The sequence below is a fragment of the Adiantum capillus-veneris genome, chromosome 7 (assembly GCF_014529385.1).
Source record: "Adiantum capillus-veneris isolate H3 chromosome 7, ASM1452938v2, whole genome shotgun sequence".
In the NCBI taxonomy this organism is placed as follows: domain Eukaryota; kingdom Viridiplantae; phylum Streptophyta; class Polypodiopsida; order Polypodiales; family Pteridaceae; genus Adiantum; species Adiantum capillus-veneris.
Window position 1 is genome coordinate 95,823,001 of NC_140937.1, and position 21,637 is coordinate 95,844,637.

The 21,637-nt window shown below is 42.9% G+C and overlaps 1 protein-coding gene across 20 annotated transcripts in view; it reads right to left on the reverse strand.

Moving 5' to 3' along the window:
* LOC147454260 (cilia- and flagella-associated protein 100-like) overlaps positions 1-15,283 on the reverse strand; it is a 131,204-nt gene extending 115,921 nt beyond the window's left edge. For 5 of the 20 annotated variants that reach the window (XM_086516285.1, XM_086516281.1, XM_086516284.1 and 2 more), the window contains exons 1-2: positions 15,095-15,275; positions 853-915 (exon numbers count right to left, since the gene is read on the reverse strand). Coding sequence is in view for 8 of the 20 variants with exons in the window: in XM_086516281.1 (XP_086372407.1) it covers positions 853-909 (57 nt within the window). In the remaining 12 variants the exon portion in view is untranslated. Of the gene's footprint in view, positions 1-852; positions 916-1,714; positions 1,873-15,094 lie in introns of all 20 variants that reach the window. The other 15 variants (XM_086516276.1, XM_086516278.1, XM_086516279.1 and 12 more) reach the window with 10 other exon arrangements.
* Positions 15,284-21,637: the final 6,354 nt, after the last annotated feature.

Here is a 21,637-nt window from a genome sequence, read left to right on the forward strand (position 1 = left end):
AAAGATTCAACAATGGAGGGTAATCTGCCAAGTCTTCTATCTTCAATTGTTGAAAATACAGCTATAGGAATGCATGCCAAGATGCAGAAAATAAAGGAGAAGCTCAAGAGCACACAACATAGAAAGTAGTATTATTGAGTGTGCCAATAAGATAAGACTTGCCTTACAGTGATAGGCATATATACAAACCAGGGAAAAAAACCTTCTAAAGAGGAAGAAAAGTGCCCCGATGGTCCTAAGTGTGTTCACACACATCACCACCATAATATGGTAACAAATCTCCCCCAGAGAGTGATGCAATGAGCATGAGCTAGCACTCAAAGCATCAGACCCTATGTGATCAGTCCATAAAGGAGACTAAGCCCAAAGCTTGGCTCAGTTTTCCCTAAATTGCCTAGCTAATCTTGATATACTTTCCACTTTTGCTCATGTACAACCTTCAACATAATGTCCTTTTTTGGCTTCTTCCCTCATAGTTTCATAAAAGCACAAACATAAGCATCTCAAAACGTGCACACACAAAGAAGAGCATTGTTTTAAGTTCAAAGTATATATACCTTCATAAGTTCAGAAAAGTCTGAACTCACGAATTATAAGAGGGAATAAAGCACTCAAGTCCAAAGTATCAAACACACAGAGTTCAGACTGAAAAACGCCTTTGCCAATTTCATGACATGCATGATATGCCTAGCAAAACATAATATCAAACCCATGACATAAAAATTTATTATCTGCAAACATAAATAATAAGGGCGACAACTGATTTGCAAAGGATTTTTACGCAAAAGGAATGAAAGCATACAAAGGAATGTAGGATATAAAACGAATGCATAGGTCCAAGTGAGAGCATACATGGCTGGAAAAAGCATCGAAAATTTCTCGACGAGATGTCATTGGTGAGCTAATCATCTTTTCCTGGAAAAAAAACATACATGATTAATGATTTTCAAAGGCAAAAGGACATAACAGCTGCTTCAGACATGCATCACGATCCTCCTGATGTCTTGACATATTTTATGTATCACGACCCCATCGCATAAGAAAGATGCTTAGTGTTGTGTAACACTCATAGCCACAAAAGTTTTGTGTGTTTGTCCATTTTCAATGTGTTTTGTTTCATTTCAAACATGTGAAAAAAAAACAAATAGGACATTATGCACATGAGATTCCAAGAGAACTCTATCGAAGAAAGTAATAACATTGAATCATATCACCAAAAACGGTATTAAGATAGCCTAGTCTCAACCTAACACTGAATTTTGTGTGAGCGCGCAGATTTGGAGAGACTAAGGTAAGAGTGAGACAAGTCCTAAGCATGGGCACTACGGCTTTTATATGTGTATAGAGAACAAAACATAAAGCAATTTGCTTTCTACGAATCATGTCAAGAGTTTTGATATCTAGCACTTAGTTTAAAGACAAAGGTGGTGGTTTCATTACCTTGTTTTTTCTTTGTTTAAAAACATTTTAAGCGTTTCAGGTTTTCATTTGGAGAGAAAAAAAACACTATCATGTGTTTCATTTGGAGAAGAAAAAACACTATCATGTAACTATGGTTATAGATTCCACACAAATCGGAAGCCGCTATTCTCAAGCTCTACGTAATTTCTTGTCGAATAAGTAAAATAAATACCAAAAAGACAGATAATTAACTAGGATCACATTGGACATTCACTTGAGATACATAAACTTTAACACCCTCTCTGCAGCTCACAGTGGACATATGTAGGAAGACCAAGTTGATGAAGAAGCTATAGTAGAGATGCCTTCCATTGGATACACCTCGACGGATTTGCAACCACCAACCTGTCCCCAAATAGAATGCCATCTCGAGCACCAATTGCCTCATAGAAAGTTGAATTGTAGACCACACTACATCCAAAAATCCTCATTCATGAATTATGAAACATCATGTCCAATTTTAGCAAGACAATTAACTTTGGAACACATCCTGTTCATAATCCTGCCAACAACAATGGATTGTGCTCACATCCATAGCATTTTGAAACAAAGGCAAGCAGGCAGGCTTGTAACGGGACGGGCACCACGTGCCAACGGAAAAGAACAGATTGAACAACTTTAAGCACTTCAAATAACACTGAATTGAAAGAGATGCATGACACACGAAACGGGGAGTTGCGGGGTTCCACCCCAAGAGAGCACCGGCCCAAAAGCTGGCGTTGAAATCAGAACGAGAAATTTATGGGAATCCGTACAGGTGCCACATCAGTAGTAAGCGCAGAATGCGGCGTCCGTACATTCTGTCAACGCAATTTACAGGCAGTCTGTACAAGTGCCACGTCAGCAAGTCTTTACGCAAAATACTGTGTGTGTGTGTGTGTGTGTGTGTGTGTGTCTTTGCTTTAATTTGGGTACTTGGGCCCCATCGGACACGGTCCCATAAGTTGGTGGAAACTTCTTTTAAAAAATACCCCACTCGGCGAGGATCTGTAAGTTGGTAACTTTCTTCTGTTGCTGCTGCTTCTACTACTTGTAGGGTTTAGGCCCCTCGGCCGGGATCTACAAGTTGGCTCTGTTCTTCAGTGGCTAGACACGCTAATAGTTTGTGACAGGGCGGCTTTGGTCTCTCAACCTACATCTTGTGGGTTCAAATCCCCTGTTGGGTCAACACTCTAGAGGGACACCTTGTGCTCACCTGGTGTTCACGTTGCTAGGGCTCTTGCCCTTGGACACTCAAGTGCGTCCTCCTCCCAAGGTGGGTCACCCGAGGAGGTTCCTAGCTGGTAGCTATGAGTTCTCTCTGTCATTCCCAGCACGTGGTGCATCAATTAGGTGGCCATGGTGATGCCTACGCGTGGCTCTTGCCCGATGGTGCGCGGCCCTTGCCCGACCATGTAACATGGCTAATATTTGGAAGGGATAAGAACCTCCCCCTGTGGGCCCTCTGGTGTGTTGAAAAAAAAATTCCCACCCAATATGGGAAAATTTATGGTTGACACATCACAATGCAACACAGATGATTACAGATGCAAGTACATAGCATAGAGACATAAACTCGCCGATGAACACTTCCCCTAAGAACTGAGGTCCAAACCATGAGAAATTCAACAACTCCCTCATGAATGCTCCCCCCATAACTGAAGTCCGGGCCGTGAGATTCGGAGGCCTGATACTACCAAACATTCCCCAGACCACAACCCGCGTCGCTTGAAGGTTCCAAGTACAATTAAACGCTCCCAAATTGCAGCATGCATCGTTAAGAGGCTTTACAACACTAACATGAATACTCCTCCTAGGAAAAGCCCGAGCCATGAGATATTCAGACAATTCTTTCCAAAACATGGTTGAAACCAATGTCAAAGCCAAAATTAAGCAATCTCAAATCGGCACCAAGACGAGTTCAAAACTAATAAATTCCATTTCAAACAAATTCTAAACAGCATTGTCAAACAAAGTTAAAAAATATCTAATTACAAAGTTATTAAAATCATTTGGGTTTGTCTCCGTCATTCAAGCTTTAAGGACGACTAGTCTGTCTCTGCACCAAAGTGATGGTACGGTTTCAGATCTGGATGGTAGCATCGTTCTTGTCGTTCCAAGGCATGCCCAAAAGAATATTGTAGTGCTTTAACTTCATGATGTGAAAGTCTTCCTTGCATGGTACCCTTGGATGGTGACCGGAAGAGCACCAATGAGTAGTGCAACTTTCTGAGTTTGCCGTGTGGCTAGCTCACCTTTGTAGCGCGGAGTGTGTCGTGCTCTCTACAGTGGGTGATCCTCGGTGCAATGTGCGTGACATCTCACTCAAAACAGAATGAAAACAAAGGAAACAATAGATAACAATTGATCAACACAAAGAGACAGCAGTAGACCAGAACATATGGACTCGACTATCTCAAAGAACCGATACAAACTCTGGCATGGCAGCACACTCAGCTCCAGCCCAGGACTCACGGGTACAATGGGGGTGTCGAGGCTCAGATGTGTAGGGATGGTGCAGACGTGCTGTGTGTATAGACTCACTACTCTAGACGACGACGTGAAAAAGATAAGTGATGACCCAACCGCTACTACTCATATGTACCACCATAAAGAACCACCAACGGCTCATAAATGTCAGCCATCTAAGTCTATCTCCAAACTGAGTGGTGGTGGTAACCTGGCCACGATGTCCACTAGACCACCGTCCGTATCCCTGCCACGTGTCATTGTCCAGCCCAAAGAGTCCGTCCAGTGTGAACCAAACCAACTGTACTACTATGTCCTGTGAAAGTGACAATGTAGCCTTGCTACAGGTTGCCCGCCACAAACCCACTCATCATCTCGGTGAGAGAACCACTGAAACTACTAAAAGACTGAACTGCAATAATAAATGACTATTGTACTGCCATGGTGAAAAGACTGTCAATCATCATCCCACAGAAAGAGTAGTCGCTACAACTGCACCCGAAGGATCAGTCTCCGGAGGTGGAGCCATCAAATCAATGGTGGAACTTCGCTGCTGGACTAGAGGCTGTTGGGCTCTGTTGTCCATAACCTGGCCGCCTGTGAAAGGAGCCGCCAGCTACTGCAGGGCAGAGGGTAACACCTGTCCGGTAGTGTATTGAGGACGGCGAGTGACACAGCCATGGCTGTGTGCACCAGCAACACCGTCGCAACAAGGAACGCTATGCATGCATGCTCTCCAGTTAAATGATGTTTTGGAACTGAAAGATGAAATGCAGAGGATCAAGCTTTGTATGGGGCAATGGAAAATCCAGCTCAAAGGGCTCACCAAGATCACAAGTCAGCTGTTGCAACTTAATGTGGAGTCCTCTAAGATTCCTGAAAAGGATATTACGGCTAAACCAGGTCTGGGACCACAGTATAAAGAAATGGTCGAGATACTCTTTGAAGCTAGGATTAAAACAAATCAGCCTCTCTCGGAAGGATGGATCCACACAGCTTCGCATTGTCATAAATTGGCCAGAGCCCGTCTGACAAAGGGTAAACGCACGCTCTATGATCTCGATACCAAAACCTATCATCCTCTCACGCCTTATGAAATTGAGAGGTGACCACAGAAAGGCGGGATCAGCTTGAGCAGGAGGCCATTTAGAGACTTATCCAGAAGGACAATGCTGGCACTGGGACTTATGAGACACCAACACGGACAAAGGGCAAGAGGAAGCGGGTTCAGTGGAAGGATACTGGGTAGTTCCATCTCAGAATCAAACGGTGGATTTTTCTAGCCAATCTCAGAATCAAACGATGGATTTTCCCAGTAAGGCGATGGAATTTCTTTGGCTAGGCACCCTTGGAATTACAATTATAGGGGTGTCAAGCACTCAACAAGCATGAAATATGATATAAAGCTAGCAATACCAAAAGAGCTAGCAACTCCAGAGGAGTACTATCATGAGAAACATCGGCCAACTCATGAGGAACATCAGTTGACTCAGTAAACGGGCAAAGGGGTTCCTCAACACCACATAAGAATCAGACGGTAAAATTTTTTCAAAAATTTTGGAGTTATACCAAAATTCAAGAAAGGAGGGAAGGATGTAGAAGGCGAAGACGGCTCCTGCAGGCGGAAACTATCTCCTCGAATCCGGACAGTGGATTGGTCACACAGCAGTAATTACCACGGCAGCTACTACAATAACTTCTAGAGGCTATAAATAAAACCCATTACATTGTCATCGGGCTGCTTGTCTTTTGACTTCTTACTTCTTAGGTCTCTTGGTTTTAGCCTCCTAAGCAGTTCATGAGCTACAATCACTTCACCTGTAACTCCACTTTGTAATCATTACTACTACTGTAGCCAATTGAGCTTCAGTCTATTATACCTTGTACTGTTTATTCATAAACTATGAATCTGAATCTGAAACTGTAAATGTCACAAAGTGATACGTGGCTACCGACAACAGAAACCCTAATTTCTGCCAGAAACCCTAAAAATCCTGCAAACCCTAATTTCTGCCAGAAACCCTAGTTTTGCAAAAACCCTAATTTTTGGAAAACCTAACCCTAACTGCTGGCTGAAACCCTAAGTGGCTGGAAACCCTAAAAGCAAGCGCTACTGCCACGTGGCAGCAGTGTACGGATTTCCAGAAATCACGGAGGTGGAAAAAAAGCCTAGCGACACAATTTTTGGCATGCTTTTGGCTACGCAAGGGAAATTGAGAGAGAGAGAGAGAGAGAGAGAGAGAGAGAGAATATGCTTTATTTTGCTCTCTTGAGAGAGAGAGAGAGAGAGAGAGAGAGAAACTGCTTTTGAAACTAAAAGCTTTTTTGGGGCTCTGCTTTTGGGCATCCCTTGTAATCTTTATATATGCGGTGAGGGCCTCACTTCTCAGAACATCTGGACGCAGAGTCTAAGAGTGAAACCCTAACCGCTCTTTGTACTTTGACATTGATTTAATATAAAAAGAAATACCGAAAGGGATGCCAATCTTTGGGGCCAATATCTCTAAGCACGGAACTCCGGCGGGCCAGTGCAAATCTATTGTGATCTGTGAATTGTTTTGAAGTGGTTATTTGGTGCTGTCGCGATTGATTCTTGACTTGGAGTATCCAAGTCAGTTACAGTGGTATCAAAGCACCGCCGATTTCTCTTCTACGGGATATCCGATCCCCAATTTTTTTTCCGCGGCACCTATGGCTTCACGCAAGGATCAGTCGACTCCCTCTGCATCTGGAGATGCGGCAAGGGATCACAACGAAGATTCCGATAAAGAGTATGGCCTGCCTCGGCCTACTCAGGCGGAGCAAAGAGAGATGAAGCGTCGTCAATCGATCCGCGATGCAACAAAGATGATACTCAGTTTTGCGAAGGATCCGAAATTGGTAAAATATATGAGCGAGACTTCTTTTCAGGAAGTGCATGCGGAGTGGTAGAAAACCACTACACCCCTGAAACCCGCTCTCAAGAAACCTTCTAATCACAAACAGTATACAAAGAAGGAACTAGAAGAGGTGGTTGATGCACAGATTGCTCAGCTTTTTGACGCGCAAAAGAAAGCCAAAAAGCACGGCAAAAAGCAGAAGAAAGGCACTGACTTCCCGGGTTATTTGGGTCGTCAGTCGACATTTGACAAAGCAAAGAAACAGAAGAAGCATATTCGATTTGAAGGAGTACCCAGTTCTTCTTCTTCTTCTTCTTTTGACAGTTCTTCTAGCTCTTCAGATTCGAGCGAAGAAGACAGAAAAGGTAAAAAGCGAAGCAAGAAACAAAGCTTCGAAAAGGGCAAAAAAAAGGCAAAGAAGGCTAAATCTCGCCCAGAGAATGACAGTTCTACTGAGGACTCGTCTACAGACAGCTCAGATACCGATGACGGAAACTTTTATGCGAACAAGAAGAATTTTTACAAAGCCAACCAATATGACTTTCTCGAAGATAAAAGCAAGAAAGTCCGAGAGTTTAAGGAAGGTGGCCACTCGATCAAGTTTGACATCGCTTTCGCGGGAGGACACTACTCAGAGCACTCCAAGATTCGGAGAGCTGCCTCTTACTTTAAGGGGAATGCTCGTACTTGGTGGTCCATGCTTCTTTTAAACAAGACTGCGCCAGTTAAATGGCTGAAATTTAAGAAGCTTTTTATTTCTTCTTCGTTGACGCAAGATATGAACGAGATATACGAGCTGCTTGGAACCATCTTCGGATGACCAAGAAAGATACAATCAATGCTTACTGTGAAAGATTCTAGAGCTCTTTTCTACCCGCCTCTTCATTCAAGAAGATCTCGTTCAAAGAACAGATTGAGCGGTTCACCTTGGGTCTACCTACAGAGATCCGAGATCACTGCTTGGAGCAGAAGTCAGCTTCTATTCAGGAGTTGATGAGTCATGCGAAGCGGGGCTATGCCATTCACTCTGGCAGTCTGACCTACCCCACAGATGAGGCCATGACACAACGAGCCGAACAGACTTCTGGGAATGAAAGTAGAAAGAAAAAGAGCAACCCAGAGAAAAAGGATGCACGACCCAAGCTTACTCCTGAGGAGAGAGCTCGCTTCATCAAAGAGGGGAAGTGCTTTGGATGCGGGGAACATGGACATATCTCCGCGAAGTGCCCTAAACAGGCACCGAAAGAACAGAATGATAAGGACGACGACAGGCCTGAGAGTTTGAGAGCAGCTGAGGAACGTGGCAGAAAAGGCAGATAGAAAAGCAGAACTAGTACCACATGGCGTGGAAACTGCATCGAATCAAATGAATGAAAGTACAAACTTTGCCGCTTTTTGGGGCAAAGTGAAGGATCAGGAATCTCTTTTTAAGGAGCCAAGGCCAACTTCTTTTCACTTAGAATTGGCGGCTCGATTTGGAATTACGCCCGACGGACTGACGCCACAGGCGGAGGTAGTTCAACTGGCACCCGGACGGGATGTTGTCATTACACCGAGCATTGGCAAACTTCGTTTGCAATGACAGGGGTGTTCAGGGCACACGAGTGACGTTCTACTCGGAATCCCTTGGTACCACCAGAACTACGCCGTGGTTGACTACCGGGCCGAGAAAGCGACTTTGACAAATGAAGGGCTCAGAGATTCTACTTCATGTTTACTCATTCTTTTGGGAGAGAACTGAACGATGGATAAAGGTTGAATATGTTTTGACCGGAACAAAAGAACGCCAAGATTTTTCTCCACACTCATGCCGATTGCTCTTTAGAGGGCCTGAAGATCAGACCATTGACCTGATACCTGGAAGCACGCCACCGAACCGGCCACCTTACCGTGTGAGCCGAGTACAGAATGAAAAGATTATGAACCCAGTGAAAGACCTCTTGGAAAAGGGTCTTGTCCAGTATAGTACTTCACCGTATTGCTCTCCACTGTTGTTCGTTTTGAAGAAAGACGGATCTTGGAGAATGTGCATCGATTATAGAGCTCTCAACAAAATCACCATCAAGAACAGATTTCCGATTTCCTAGGATCGATGATATACTCAACAGGTTATAGGGATCCTCGTGCTTTAGCAGGATTGACCTAAAGAGTGGATATCATCAAATCCGATCGCGCCGGAAGACGTCTACAAGACAGTCTTTCGGACTACTTTTGGGTTATTTGAGTTTTTGGTGATGCCTTTTGGCTTAACCAATGCTCCTGCGACATTTAACCGGATGATGGACATGATTTTTCGAGAGTACAGGTTATTTGTTGGCACCTTCTTTGATGATATCAATGTTATCTCCAAGAACGAGGCAGAACACAGAGATCATCTACTTCAGAGATACACTTTTTGGGACACTTTGTCTCAGCAGCAGGAGTGCAAATGGATCCAACCAAGATAGACGCTATCCGTGATTGGCCTGATTTGAAGAATGTCCATGAAGTAGAAAGCTTCTTGGAACTGTGTTCGTACTACAGACGGTTCATTCGAAAGTTTGCAAAGGTTGCTTCCCCTTTGCATATCTTGATACAGAAAGGAGTCCCTTTTCTCGTGGGGATCCAGGGGGCGGTTTTAATGCAAGAAGGCCATGTCATTGCTTACGAGAGCCGATTGTTCTCTAAGCCGGAGATAACAGCACAGATTTATGAGAAAGAGCTTTTGGCGGTTATCCATGCTCTTACTCAATGGCGGCACTACCTACTCGGAGCAGACCATCAGAGTTTGCGCTACTTCTTGTCATAGAAGCAGCTTTCGGAAAAGCAGATGCGGTGAGCGAACATCTTGTCACAGTCTCACTTCCAGATTGTCCACGTGCAGGGACAGAAAAATGTGGTGGGAGATGCTTTCTCCCGGAAGCCGTTGGTTCTTGCTATTTCCGCGATACATCATAGGAGCTTCGAGGATATGGTCGACCAGTATGCCACAGAAACAGATTTTGCAGATATTTTCACACGGATACGCGATGGGGAGACAGTAGCAAGATACTCCATTCGGGAAGGCTACTTGATGAGAAAGACTATGTTGTGCGTTACACAGCCGTTGAGGGAAAAGGTTATGACTGAATGTCACTGTCCACCTTTTATGGGTCACCGCGGCGTTGCTACCACCATGAAGAGGGAAGAGAGATACTTCTTTTGGTCGAGACACAAAAAGGATGTGAAAGAGTTTGTGCGCAGTTGCTTAGTATGCCAAAAGGTCAAGTTTGACAGGCATAAGACACAGGGATTGTTACAGCCTTTACCCATACCCACCGCCCTTGGAAAAGTATTGCAATGGATTTCATTTTTGATCTCCCGAGAACACAGAGTGGTCACGATGGTATCTAGACTGTTATTGACAGACTCGGCAAACAGGCTCATTTCATTCCAATGAAGAAAACAGTCAAGCCGGATCACTTAGCAAGACTGTTTGTGGCCCAAATCTTCAAATTACATGGCATGCCTGAGACGATTGTCTCCGACAGAGACCCCAGATTCACGAGTTTGTTTTGGAAGGCAATTTGGGAGAACATTGGCACGCGGTTACAGTTCTCGTCATCGTTCCACCCGCAGACTGATGAGCAATCTGAGATTGCAAATTCAGTGGTTCTAGATTTATTGAAGTCTTATATCTCTGATCAGAAGACTCAATGGGAAAAGTACTTACCTTTGGTGGAATTTGCCTACAATAACACGATACACTCTTCGACGGGGAAGGCGCCATTTGAGATTGTTGAAGGTGCTGCGAGATTCTACCCTTCCTGAGCACGAAAGATAAGATCTTTGAAGCGGATGAATATACGCGAGATTTGGATACGGCTTTTGCCAAGGTTCGCGAGACTTTGCAGAAGTCTCAAGAACGACAAAAAAAGGCAGCGGATCGCCATCGTCGTGATTTGAAATTGAAGGAGGATGATTGGGTGCTCTTACGTTTTGAGAAGGCACGCCTAAGAAAGAAAAAAGGAAAGGAGAGGCTTTTTCCAAAGCTTAGTATGCAATACTACGGACCTCTCCAGATCACTGGAAAGATAAATGATGTCTCCTTCCGATTGAAACTGCCAGATACTTGGAGGATTCACAATGCATTCCATGTGAGTCTCTTGAAACCTTTTAAGGGTGATGTGTCCGATGATGGGGAGCCTGATGAGCAACCCGAGGTGGAAGAAAACGAGGAGATCCTTGTTCCTGAACAGATTTTGGCACATAAGGATACGAAGACTAAAGGTAAAGTCCGAAGGCGGTTCTTGGTTAAGTTCAAGAACTATCCTGCATTGAATGCGAAGTGGATGGAGGAGGACCTAGCAGATACTCCTCAGATTGTGAAACTTTACCTCGATGCTTTTGGTTTAGCATAGTCTACTCCAAACGGAACCCAAAATTCAGCTTGGCCGGAGATCTGGTGCAGTAGGATGCACAAGAGGGGAGTCACTCCGCTCCTTTGTCAACAGATGCCTTGATTTTGATACTAAAGTCACTGATGTCTCTTTGAGCTTCAGGGATACTGAGAGCTGACAGTATTCTGCTTGATGAGCACTTTGGTCTGATTGATCTCGAATAGACATGATTGCAATAGGGGTTAGTCAATCGGACATCGATAAGGTCCCGATTGGACCTAAATGCGATTGCTAGCTACATTGCCGATAATCATGGTCTAAGATCCGAATGAATGTTGAATGTCATGTGATGTCCTATGATGTCTAGTGATGTCGTGTGATGTGACTGTCGATTTGGTACATGTACTAGATGTGTGTTCCTAGTACGTAGGTACTAGCAGTCAGTGTCTGCTAAGACGGTTTATGGCTTCGATCGATTTTGCAGGCGTAAACGCGATCGATTACAATGCTTTCAAGAGGGGGGTATGTCACAAAGTGATGACGTAGCTACCGACAACAGAAACCCTAATTTCTAACAGAAACCCTAAAAATCCTGCAAATCCTAATTTCTGCCAAAACCCTAATTTTACAAAAACCCTAATTTCTAGAAACCCTAACCCTAACTGCTGGCTGAAACCCTAAGTGAGTGGAAACCCTAAAAGCATGCGCTAATGCCATGTGGCAGCAGTGTACGGATTTTTGGAAATCACGGAGGTGGAAAAAAAGCCTAGCGAGGCAATTTTTGTCATGCTTTTGGCTACGCAAGGGAAATTGAGAGAGAGAGAGAGAGAGAGAGAGAGAGAGAGAGATGCTTTATTTTGCTCTCTTGAGAGAGAGAGAGAGAGAGAGAGAGAGAGAGAGAAAGTGCTTTTGAAACTGAAAGCTTTTTGGGGCTCTGCTTTTGGGCATCTCTTGTAATCTTTATATACACGGTGAGGGCCTCACTTCTCAAAGCATCTGGACGCAGAGTCTGAGAGTGAAACCCTAACCGCTCTTTGTACTTTGACATTGATTTAATATAAAGAGAAATACCAAAAGGGATGCAAGTCTTTGGGGCCAATATCTCTAGGCACGGAACTCCGCCGGGCCAGTGCAAATCTATTGTGATTTGTGAATTGTTTTGAAGTGGTTATTTGGTGCTGTCGTGATTGATTCTTAACTTGGAGTGTCCAAGTCTGTTACAGTAAACGGTTTTCCAGTCATCGAGCCTGTTTCTCATTCGAGTATATTGTTTCAGTTCGGTTAACTATTTCAGTCCCGTTTCCACCTTCTATTCCAGTTTCACTGACTGAACTGACGACTTACTAGTAGCTGTAAATTCTAACTCTGGAATCAGCTAGTTCAGCTCCAATTCCATATATCTCTAAAAACAAGTCTTAATGGGAGATACCAATGACCATTCATAGAGTTTGATTACAACAACATTGTTCACACTTTGAACATGAAGGCATCATTTGAGATTGTTGAGGGTGACAAAAAGGTTCCTACTATTTTGTGCACCAAGCACAAGATATTTCAAGAAAATCACTTTGTACAAAAACTAGATACTACTTGTGCTAAGGTTAAGGAGGCTTCGCAGAAATCTCAAGAATGGCATAAGAAAGCAACAAACAAGCATTGACACAACTTGAGGTAAAGGTGATTGGGTGCTTCTTACATTTAAGAAGGAACCTTTAGAAAGAAGAAGGGTAAGGAGAGACTTTTTCCAAATCTAAGTATACGATACTATTGACCCTTCCACATTTCAAAAAAGATAAACATACTTGGAAGATTCACAATGCTTTGCATGTGACTATTGAGACCTTTCAAGGGTGAAGTGCTAGAGAACAGAGTTGGAGGAGCATCCAAAGGTAGAAGAAATCGAGGGAATTCTTGTACCTGAACGAATCCTAGCACACAAGGAAAGAAAAGTGAAGGGTACGCCAGTCTTTATGCTTGGTCGGTGACTTATATCTTTGTGCTAGATACATGGGTTGAGTCATCACTTGAAAACTTTTGATGCACCCCAAAACATTCCGCAAAAACACTCCAAGGTCTTGGAGCTCTAATACTAAGTTGGGAGTAGCAGAGAAACATGGACGGATATGACTGAAAACAACAGCAGCAAATGTATCTGATGGCGGACAGCAACAACCTCTATATACGAAACCTCCGAAAATAAGGCCATGGCACTATCTCCTAGATTTGCAAGGCATGTGCAATTGCCTAGGGCATGAGAAGGCACACGAGGAGAGCAATCTGCAATAAGGTAAAGGCAGAGAGAGAGGAAGATCAGGCAAAAACACTAGAGAGAGAAAAAACGCGAGACAAAAACTACTAGAGAGAGAGATCCAAAACGCTGACAAACTATGTAATGCACAAAATGATACATGGGATAGACACCCCCTCCGTATATAAAGAAATAGCCAAATTACCCAACCTACACCAAAAAACCCCATGACCCAAAAAAACAAATCAAAACTCTAAAAAAGAAAAAAAAAACTTGCATGTAGGTGAGAACAGGTGGCACTTGACTCTAGGATAAAATGCGCGAGACCTGGGGCCATCAAGAGGCAAACTATATGACGTCCCCAACAATTCATGGTGGACAAAACAATGGCAGAAACAGGCTAAAAATGAAAAAACTACCTCACATAGGGTGAGCACAACCCTTGGGAGATATTGGGCCACTAGCAACTCCACAAGGATCAATCGGAGAGGTGACAAACTCTTAACAAAAATTGCGAGCACGTCAAAAACGTGTGCTTTTCAAAAGTGTTGACGATTAATACGCTCATATATTTGTTTGTCCACATCAACTTCTTACGGTGTGCCACATAACTTTAAAACAAAACCATAGAAGATCACATTTGGAGAGGAGCTCGCTCTAGACTCCCTAAAAACATTCTCGAGCATGACCTTACCCATGTTGGATATACTTAGTAATAAGTATAATCCACGAGGCAACACCCCCAACAGAAAGCTTGTCACCAACTTGTTGTGTTTTCAAAAGTAGGCCACTTGACAAACATTCAATCAAAACATTGCAATCTCATCACGAGCTTGTTTACCCATATTAACACCTTGCATAATGTCATGTACCTAGCAGTGATATGACCAACACACCCTAGAGCTTCTTTGCCCTACCCATGTTGAACGTAGTCACAAAACTACACCTTGAACCAAAAGCTTGTCTACGACTTGTCATGCATAGGTGATCATATATGGAGAGAAGCCCTAATGTTGCATTAGCTGAAAGCCACCTAGAGCTTCCTAACCTTCGCCAACCACTACGTTGTTTACCAATAGCTCATGTCAACTTCTCGCAATATGTCACAGACATGTTGAACATACTTGGCTATAAATGCAATTCGTGAGATGACATCGTCGATAGGATGCTTGTCAAGACCTATGCTATTGAAAGTACACCACACTTGGCATACATATGCGTCAAAGCACTGCCAATCGCAGCGTTACAACCCCTGACTAGCACAAAGTTTTTACCCATCTTAACCTCTTGCATGTTCCACATAGCTTAAAGATGCAAGCACAAGCGATCACATTTGGAGAGAATCCCTCAGTGCTTATTTGCTATGTCCATGTTGAGCATACCCCAATTAGCATACATATCGACCAAAGCATTGCCAAGTATGATGACCCTTTCCAATCGCACAATCTCAGCACAATTTGTTTGCCCGCATAACTTCAAACTGCAAGCATAAGTCATAGAGAAATTCTAGTTTTGCATTCGTTGTAATCAACATGGTAGGTGAAGGTACTCTTTGCCAAAACATGTGGTGAAGAATGGTTGCTGGCAGTTCTTTGGTTTTCTCTCTCTCTCTCTCTCTCTCTCTCTCTCTCTCTCTCTCTCTCTCTCTCTCTCTCTCTGCGCAGTCATTATCTGTACAGTTTTAGGGTTCGCCTGCCTACCAAACTGCCTCACAGGGTTCCTCCCTTTGGTTAATGATCTTCCTTCGTATTGCTTACTGTCCTGGCCTTCTTCTTGCTCGCTGGCTGCTCGCGTTTGTCTTAAGCTTCATCTTCCTCTCTCGTTCGTCTTGCATCAACCAATAAAATCTTGGGAAATGATTGAAATACCCCTCAAATTCCAAACATTCCCTTAAAGTTTTCCAACGGCCCCAAAATACCCCTTGTTATTCTCTCAAACATCTCCAAAGACTTTCCTTTTTGCAACTCTTTATAGGAAGATTAGTTCTCCCTCAACCTCAAATGATAGAAATAGATTTTGGATGGCATTGTGAGCTCTCAAGCTGAAATGGCTTATTGTTTGTGGACACAAATGCCTCTATTTGTGAGCTCAATGGTGGAAATTTTTGTTTATAAGACACTTAAAGATAGATCTCAATTGTCAAAAATTTGAAGCAATCGATCCAAAATTAATATGAGGGTATTTAGGGAATTTTTGAAAATTGAAGGGTATTTTGGGAATTTGCCCAATTTTCAAGGGTATTTTGGTAATTTTTCCTAAATGTTTACATGGTAAAAAGCTTCTAAAATTAATGTGTGAGATCAAAAGAATACAAAGCTCAAAGAAGGAAATCCCAAAAGAGATCCCATCACTTTTTTTTTTCTTTCCACAAAAGACGATAGGAGGTTTGTATTAGAAAAGAAACAACATTACATGTATATGGGGAGATGGGGACAGGCTAAACCTGTTTTTCCATGGGAGATTACAACAGCCATTAAATACAAAAAATTACAGCAGTCTTCCATTATCCCTTTACAATCACACTCGGCTACTTCTCGGCGGAGAACTCACGACATCCTGGAGGTGCGCAATTAGACAAAGGCCGATGATGTGCTACCTTCTAAGTTTTTCCTCTTCAGGCCTGCAGTCGTCAATCATGCGCTAGAGGTGAGTGTAGGAGCCATCTAGCGGAACTTCTTGTTGTTTGTTGATGTTTGAGCTATTATAGAAACCCATGCAGTCGGTAAGGACTTTACGGTTGGCCTCGTAGATCCTGCATTGATCAAGCTTGAGCTAGTTCACCTGCAAGGAAAATTGGGAAACTGATATTCTCAGACTTTTAGTCCGGTAAGCATTGTTGAAGATACTTTCATCCTTTCTCGTCAAATGATCCAGAAGAATTCTCCTCGGATCCTATTCTAAACAACTGAGAAAATTGAAATTGAATCACCAAGTAGAAATTGCTTCCAATTGGGGGTGAAGCCCAGGGCACTAATTAAAGGGGAGAGTATAGCAGAATTAGAGGGGCAGCTCATGAACAGATGCGGGATGTCCTCTTCTGTTTGGTGGCACCTGCTACAAGCTCATGTACCCAGTCCAGCAAACCTCATTTTGTACCCAGTCCAGACAACCTTGTGTAGGATTAGCCAGAGAAGAACCGAGTGTTTAGCAAGAGTTACCTTATTCCAAATGGATTGGAACTTGAAGAGCCACTATTTCTTTGACAGACTAACTTTCCATTTTTGGTTGAGAGTGGCATGCATGGGTACCTAGAGCTTAGGTGGCAGGTTGGGGGGATTATGCAATGCGCTGCCATTTGCCCAGTAGGTAGCCTTGAGGGAGGGGTCTTGAAAGGTTGACAGGGACCATTCCACTTCTTTCGAGAAGAGAGACTTCCTTGACTCTATAAGGGTTAGTTCCCACGGTTGCATTTGGTATCTTCTGAGGAGTTCAGAGTGAGTGAGCGATCTGGACTCAGCTGAGTGCCACAAGTCCCTCCATCCCGTGATTTCTTTGTTGTGAATACGGCTAGCTGTTCGAGTCTAGTACTGGGAAGGTGGGGGAATGGGGGGGAAATTCAACCATAGCGATTCTTGGGCTCTAAGGTGGAGACTATACTTTGAATCCCAGGTAATCCGCAATAGAGCTCTATATCTGTTCCAGGCATTCCAAAGTGACTTAAAGAGATCATACCCACTTGCTGTTGTCTCAAGTGGTCCGAAGAAAATGGTGGTCCATGGGAGATTGGATACCCCTTGAACTCCTTTTATTTGGAATTTACCAAGGTTACGAAAAAGAAGGGAGGCCCATTCTTCCTCTGGTTGGTCTAGGGCTCTGAGGATGAGCTTAACATCCAGCTTGTCAGCCCAATCGTTGATGTTTGTGAGCCCAGCCCTAATCCACCTTGTTCCTTGGGGAGACAATAGAATTCCCACTTGACTTTTGCTATCCCTTTTTTAAGAGGGTCACTAATCCATAGAAAATTCATGCAGACCCTATTGATATCCTTTAGGTGGGCATCAAGAGGTCTCCAGCATGAGAGGAAGTATAGTAATAACAGGAGATGGAGTGTTTTATGACTAGAGCCCTATCTGCTAGGTTGGCTTGGAAGCCAAGCCATCGGTTAAGTTTGGATGAGAACTTTTCCAGGACCCATTTCCATCTCTGAGTCATAGTGACTTTGAAGCCAAATGGTATGCCTAGAAGCCTGAAGATGACTCCATCTTGAAGAATAGCGCATCCCAGGTCTAAGATCCAGCTAGGGAGGGGGGAACATGAAGCTCTGATACCTGTTTTAGTGTGGTAGATCCTAGATCTTGACCTTGTCCAGAAATTTTTTTAGACATTCCCAAAATTGTCCAAGGGATTGGCAGTTGTTATGAAGCAGACCATTGGTGTCGTCTGCATATTGAGAGAGACATTGTTGCCTACTATTTGGCAAAGCGACACCTTTTATAACTCCTTCGGCAATCTTTGATTTGACCAGCCAGTTAAGAGAGTTAACAGATGAGGCGAAAAGTAGGGGGGCCAAAGGGCAGCCTTGCCTGACGGACTGATTAAGGGGGAAGGGGTCAGAAAGGGAGTTGTTGAGAGCAACTCTTGCTTGAGCATTCCCCAGCAGGGTTTGAACAAATTCTACCACCTTGGGGCCAAAACCAATCATTGCTAGACAGTCAAGTAGAAAGGACCATTCCAGTTTGTCATAAGCCTTATCGAAATCCACCTTGACAAACATAAAATCCTGCCCAGACTCCTCTGCATATTCAATCCCTTCCCACATTGCAATGATTGCTTCCATTATTCTTATGCCTTTGATGAAACCCTTTCATTCTGAGGACAGCCATTCTGCAAGTGCTCGCAAGATCCTTAGTGCAATTGCTTTGGCATAGATTTTGTAGGCCGAGTTAAGCATTGTTAGGGGTCTCCAGTTGGATAACTCTTCCTTGGGACCTTTTTTATGAAGGAGTTTGATGACCCCATTGTTCATCTGGATGGGGAGAGCGTCGTACTTGACTAATCCCTCCCAGACTATGACAAGAATGGGGGCAATCACGTCCTTGAAGGTTTGATAGAATTCTGCGGGAAGCCCATCCAACCACTTCTCTGACTTGTTCAATCCCCCCAAAAAGCTGAGGTGGTTGTCTCCTCTGCTAGGGAGATCATCAGGAACTACAGGAACAAGATTATCCCACCCCAACTGGCCTCCCAGCTTGACGTTGACCTCTCTATATAGAAATTAAATGGGCCATTGGCAAATCCCATCACTTTCTTTCAGAGAAAATAGACAGAGCATTTAACTCATATAAAACAAGTTAAATTAAAATTTCAAGTGGTCTACTTTTTTGTTAAGAGAGAATGAGAAGATAAAAATATAATCATAATTTACACTAAAATAAATTTTCTCTCTCTCTCTCTCTCTCTCTCTCCCCCCCCCCCCCCCCCCCCCCCTCTCTCCAAAAGAACATAGAACATAAAATTTGTTGAAAGTTTTTCTTCAAATGAAACTAAAATGTAAAATCCTAATGTCTTGTGTTTTGAAGACGTGATTTGTTCATGTAACAAACTTATTCCATTCATTGTTTGGGGATAAGCATCAAATCTAAGAGAAATCTCATCATGCTTCTTTTGAAAGAAATAAGACAGTGCACTTCCCTCATTCAATAAAGTGATTATTGAGTTGAAAAAATAGTTCACATCATGTCATAATAACTAATATCTAATTCTCCTAAATGATCTTCTCATGTTAAATAGATCATTTAATATGCGGAAAAAGCTAGAATATTGGTTAAGCTGGCAGACTTGCCACAGTAGGGATCCAAAGTGGGGGCCATCTGCAAAAGAGCAATGTGCAAAAATGGGCTCCAAAGACTTTAGCGTTCAGACCATTAAGACATTCAAAATGCTAAGGTTCCAAAATTCAAAGGTAAGTCCAAATGGTCAAGCTTAGTGAAATTGGATGCTTTGTAAGTGTACAAAAAAGTCTTCCTAGATCCCTACATAGGAGGGGGCGAGCCCTTTTAGTAGGGGGATGAGAGAGAAACACACACACACACACACACACACACACACACACACACACACTCATGAAAGCCCCTTTTACACAAAGGACATAGTGGACACATGTCAGCTCCCTAGCCTAGTTGCCCCCAAGGTGTACTCAAATCCTATTGGATGGCCATAGAGGTGGACCAATGAGAATTAGGCTAGAGTAAATCTAGTTTAATTCATTTAAAAACACTTGATAAAAGAACCAATAAGAATTAAGCTCTCTAGAAGACTATTAGACAGTCTCCCAAGGGGTCCAATGAGCATTCAGCAGCCCAATGGCTTGCTTGCATCCTATTGGCCAGAAGACAAAGGGGTCCAATGAGAGTTTAGTTGCATTATTTAATTACCTAAAGCTCTCACAAAAGGGGAAAGGGGGACTCATGTCACAAGGCTATCACTTATGCTTCTTATGATTGGCTAAGCTTTGCAAGTCCAATGGGAAGCCAGTAAGAGGATTTAGCAAGAGGGGTCGACCAAGATGAGAGGGGGGGCTGATTTGTGAAGGCATTATCACACACACACACACACACACACACACACACACACACACAATACCATATGTGAAGCAAGAAGACTCTCTCTCTCCTTCTCAAGCTTTAATGGAAAGCTCATCATCTACTCCAAGCTTGTGAGAAGGGAGGCCTACACCAACCACTCTTGGCTTTTTGATGCAAATCCAACCAAGAGCCAAGCTTCAATGCATGCTCATCTCCTCTACCATGCTAATTACTAAGCTATGCTAAGCTTTTATGAGTGATTATGTGACGAGATATATTTCTTTCTTGTAAGACTACTCGTTCTCCCTCTTAATCTACTCTCATACCCCGCTAGCTCTCACCATCTTCGAAGGTGTGTGAGGTCTTGGGTATGAGACCATGAGGGAATTGATGTTGTGTTTTATAAGTGTTTGCTTAGTTCTTGAAGCTTCCATCTTCATTGCACTAGCTAGTGATTGAAGGAACACAAAGAATTGTATTGTAAAATGTCTCCCTTGATGGGGGAAACCTATAATACAAAGCCTTTTGGAGGGGGGACCGGCTCCATGTAAATCCGGTCCTCAACTGTTGTCAATAGCTTAATTTCTCTCTCTTTTGAAGTATTGTTCATGCCTATCTAACTAGGTGTTATGCTTTTTGTTGCTCTCTCCATCCAAGCACTCTTGCTATGCTCATTAGGAATCTATTCTAATGAAATGCTCACTATGTTCATGTTATTTTCAGCTATACACAAGTTACTAGGCCATTAAATGTTACACATGAAAACCTCATCATCATTTTGGACTCAAGGAGAAATTTCATCCCCTCCACATATTCATTTCTTTAGCCTGTTAATCATTAATCATCATTGTAAACTTCATCATGGTTTTCAGTTAAGAGACAGCTCGTATAAAAAACTCATCATCATTATGGACTTGGGTTAAAAAATTCACCCAAACCACATACTCCTTCCTTTGACAAACCAAAAAATCAAAATGCATCTCTTATTGAAGTCTTCTAATCCCCCAAAAATCATAATAATCAAAACAAATCACCAATCATCAATCTACCTCCATATAAATATTGATGAAGTGTCATATAAAAATTTCTATTCATACTACAACATTAATCTTAAAATTATATAATCATATCGTGTGAAAGAGATATACGTAGAGACAATTTAACAATAGAGAGCTAGTTATAATAGAGAAGGAGAGATACGTGGGACAAGTAGCCAATTTGGGTTTGGGAAGTAACCCTAGCCATGGGTACTTACCCTAACTCCCAACACATGATATGTGTGCCATACATTTATGAAGGACACCATGACCCACGTGAGTCTAGGAGCATGAGAACATGCATGTGAAATTAATACATCAATGATGATATCACTATACCTTGTCCACTCAAGCTATATAAAACCCTTGATCCATTTCTGTGAGTTGAATCAATATAGTACTTTGTGCCTATATTGCGTTTAGCCTCTCATAACTTAACCTTAACCTAATCCTAATGAAACCACCATGAATGGGAGCTTGCCTAAGCCACATGAGGGGTCTTAACCCCAATGGCTGGTATCAAAGCTCCATTAGGGATGTTTCCTCTTCATAGCTCAACTCATTGATCCTAGGCATCAGCTCCCCTTGCATGAGCATTTCATTATTCCATCAATAATCCCTTGCATATTTACTTAGGTTGCAATATCCTTTTAGGAGTCTTTAGTTGTTTTTTCTTTTTAGC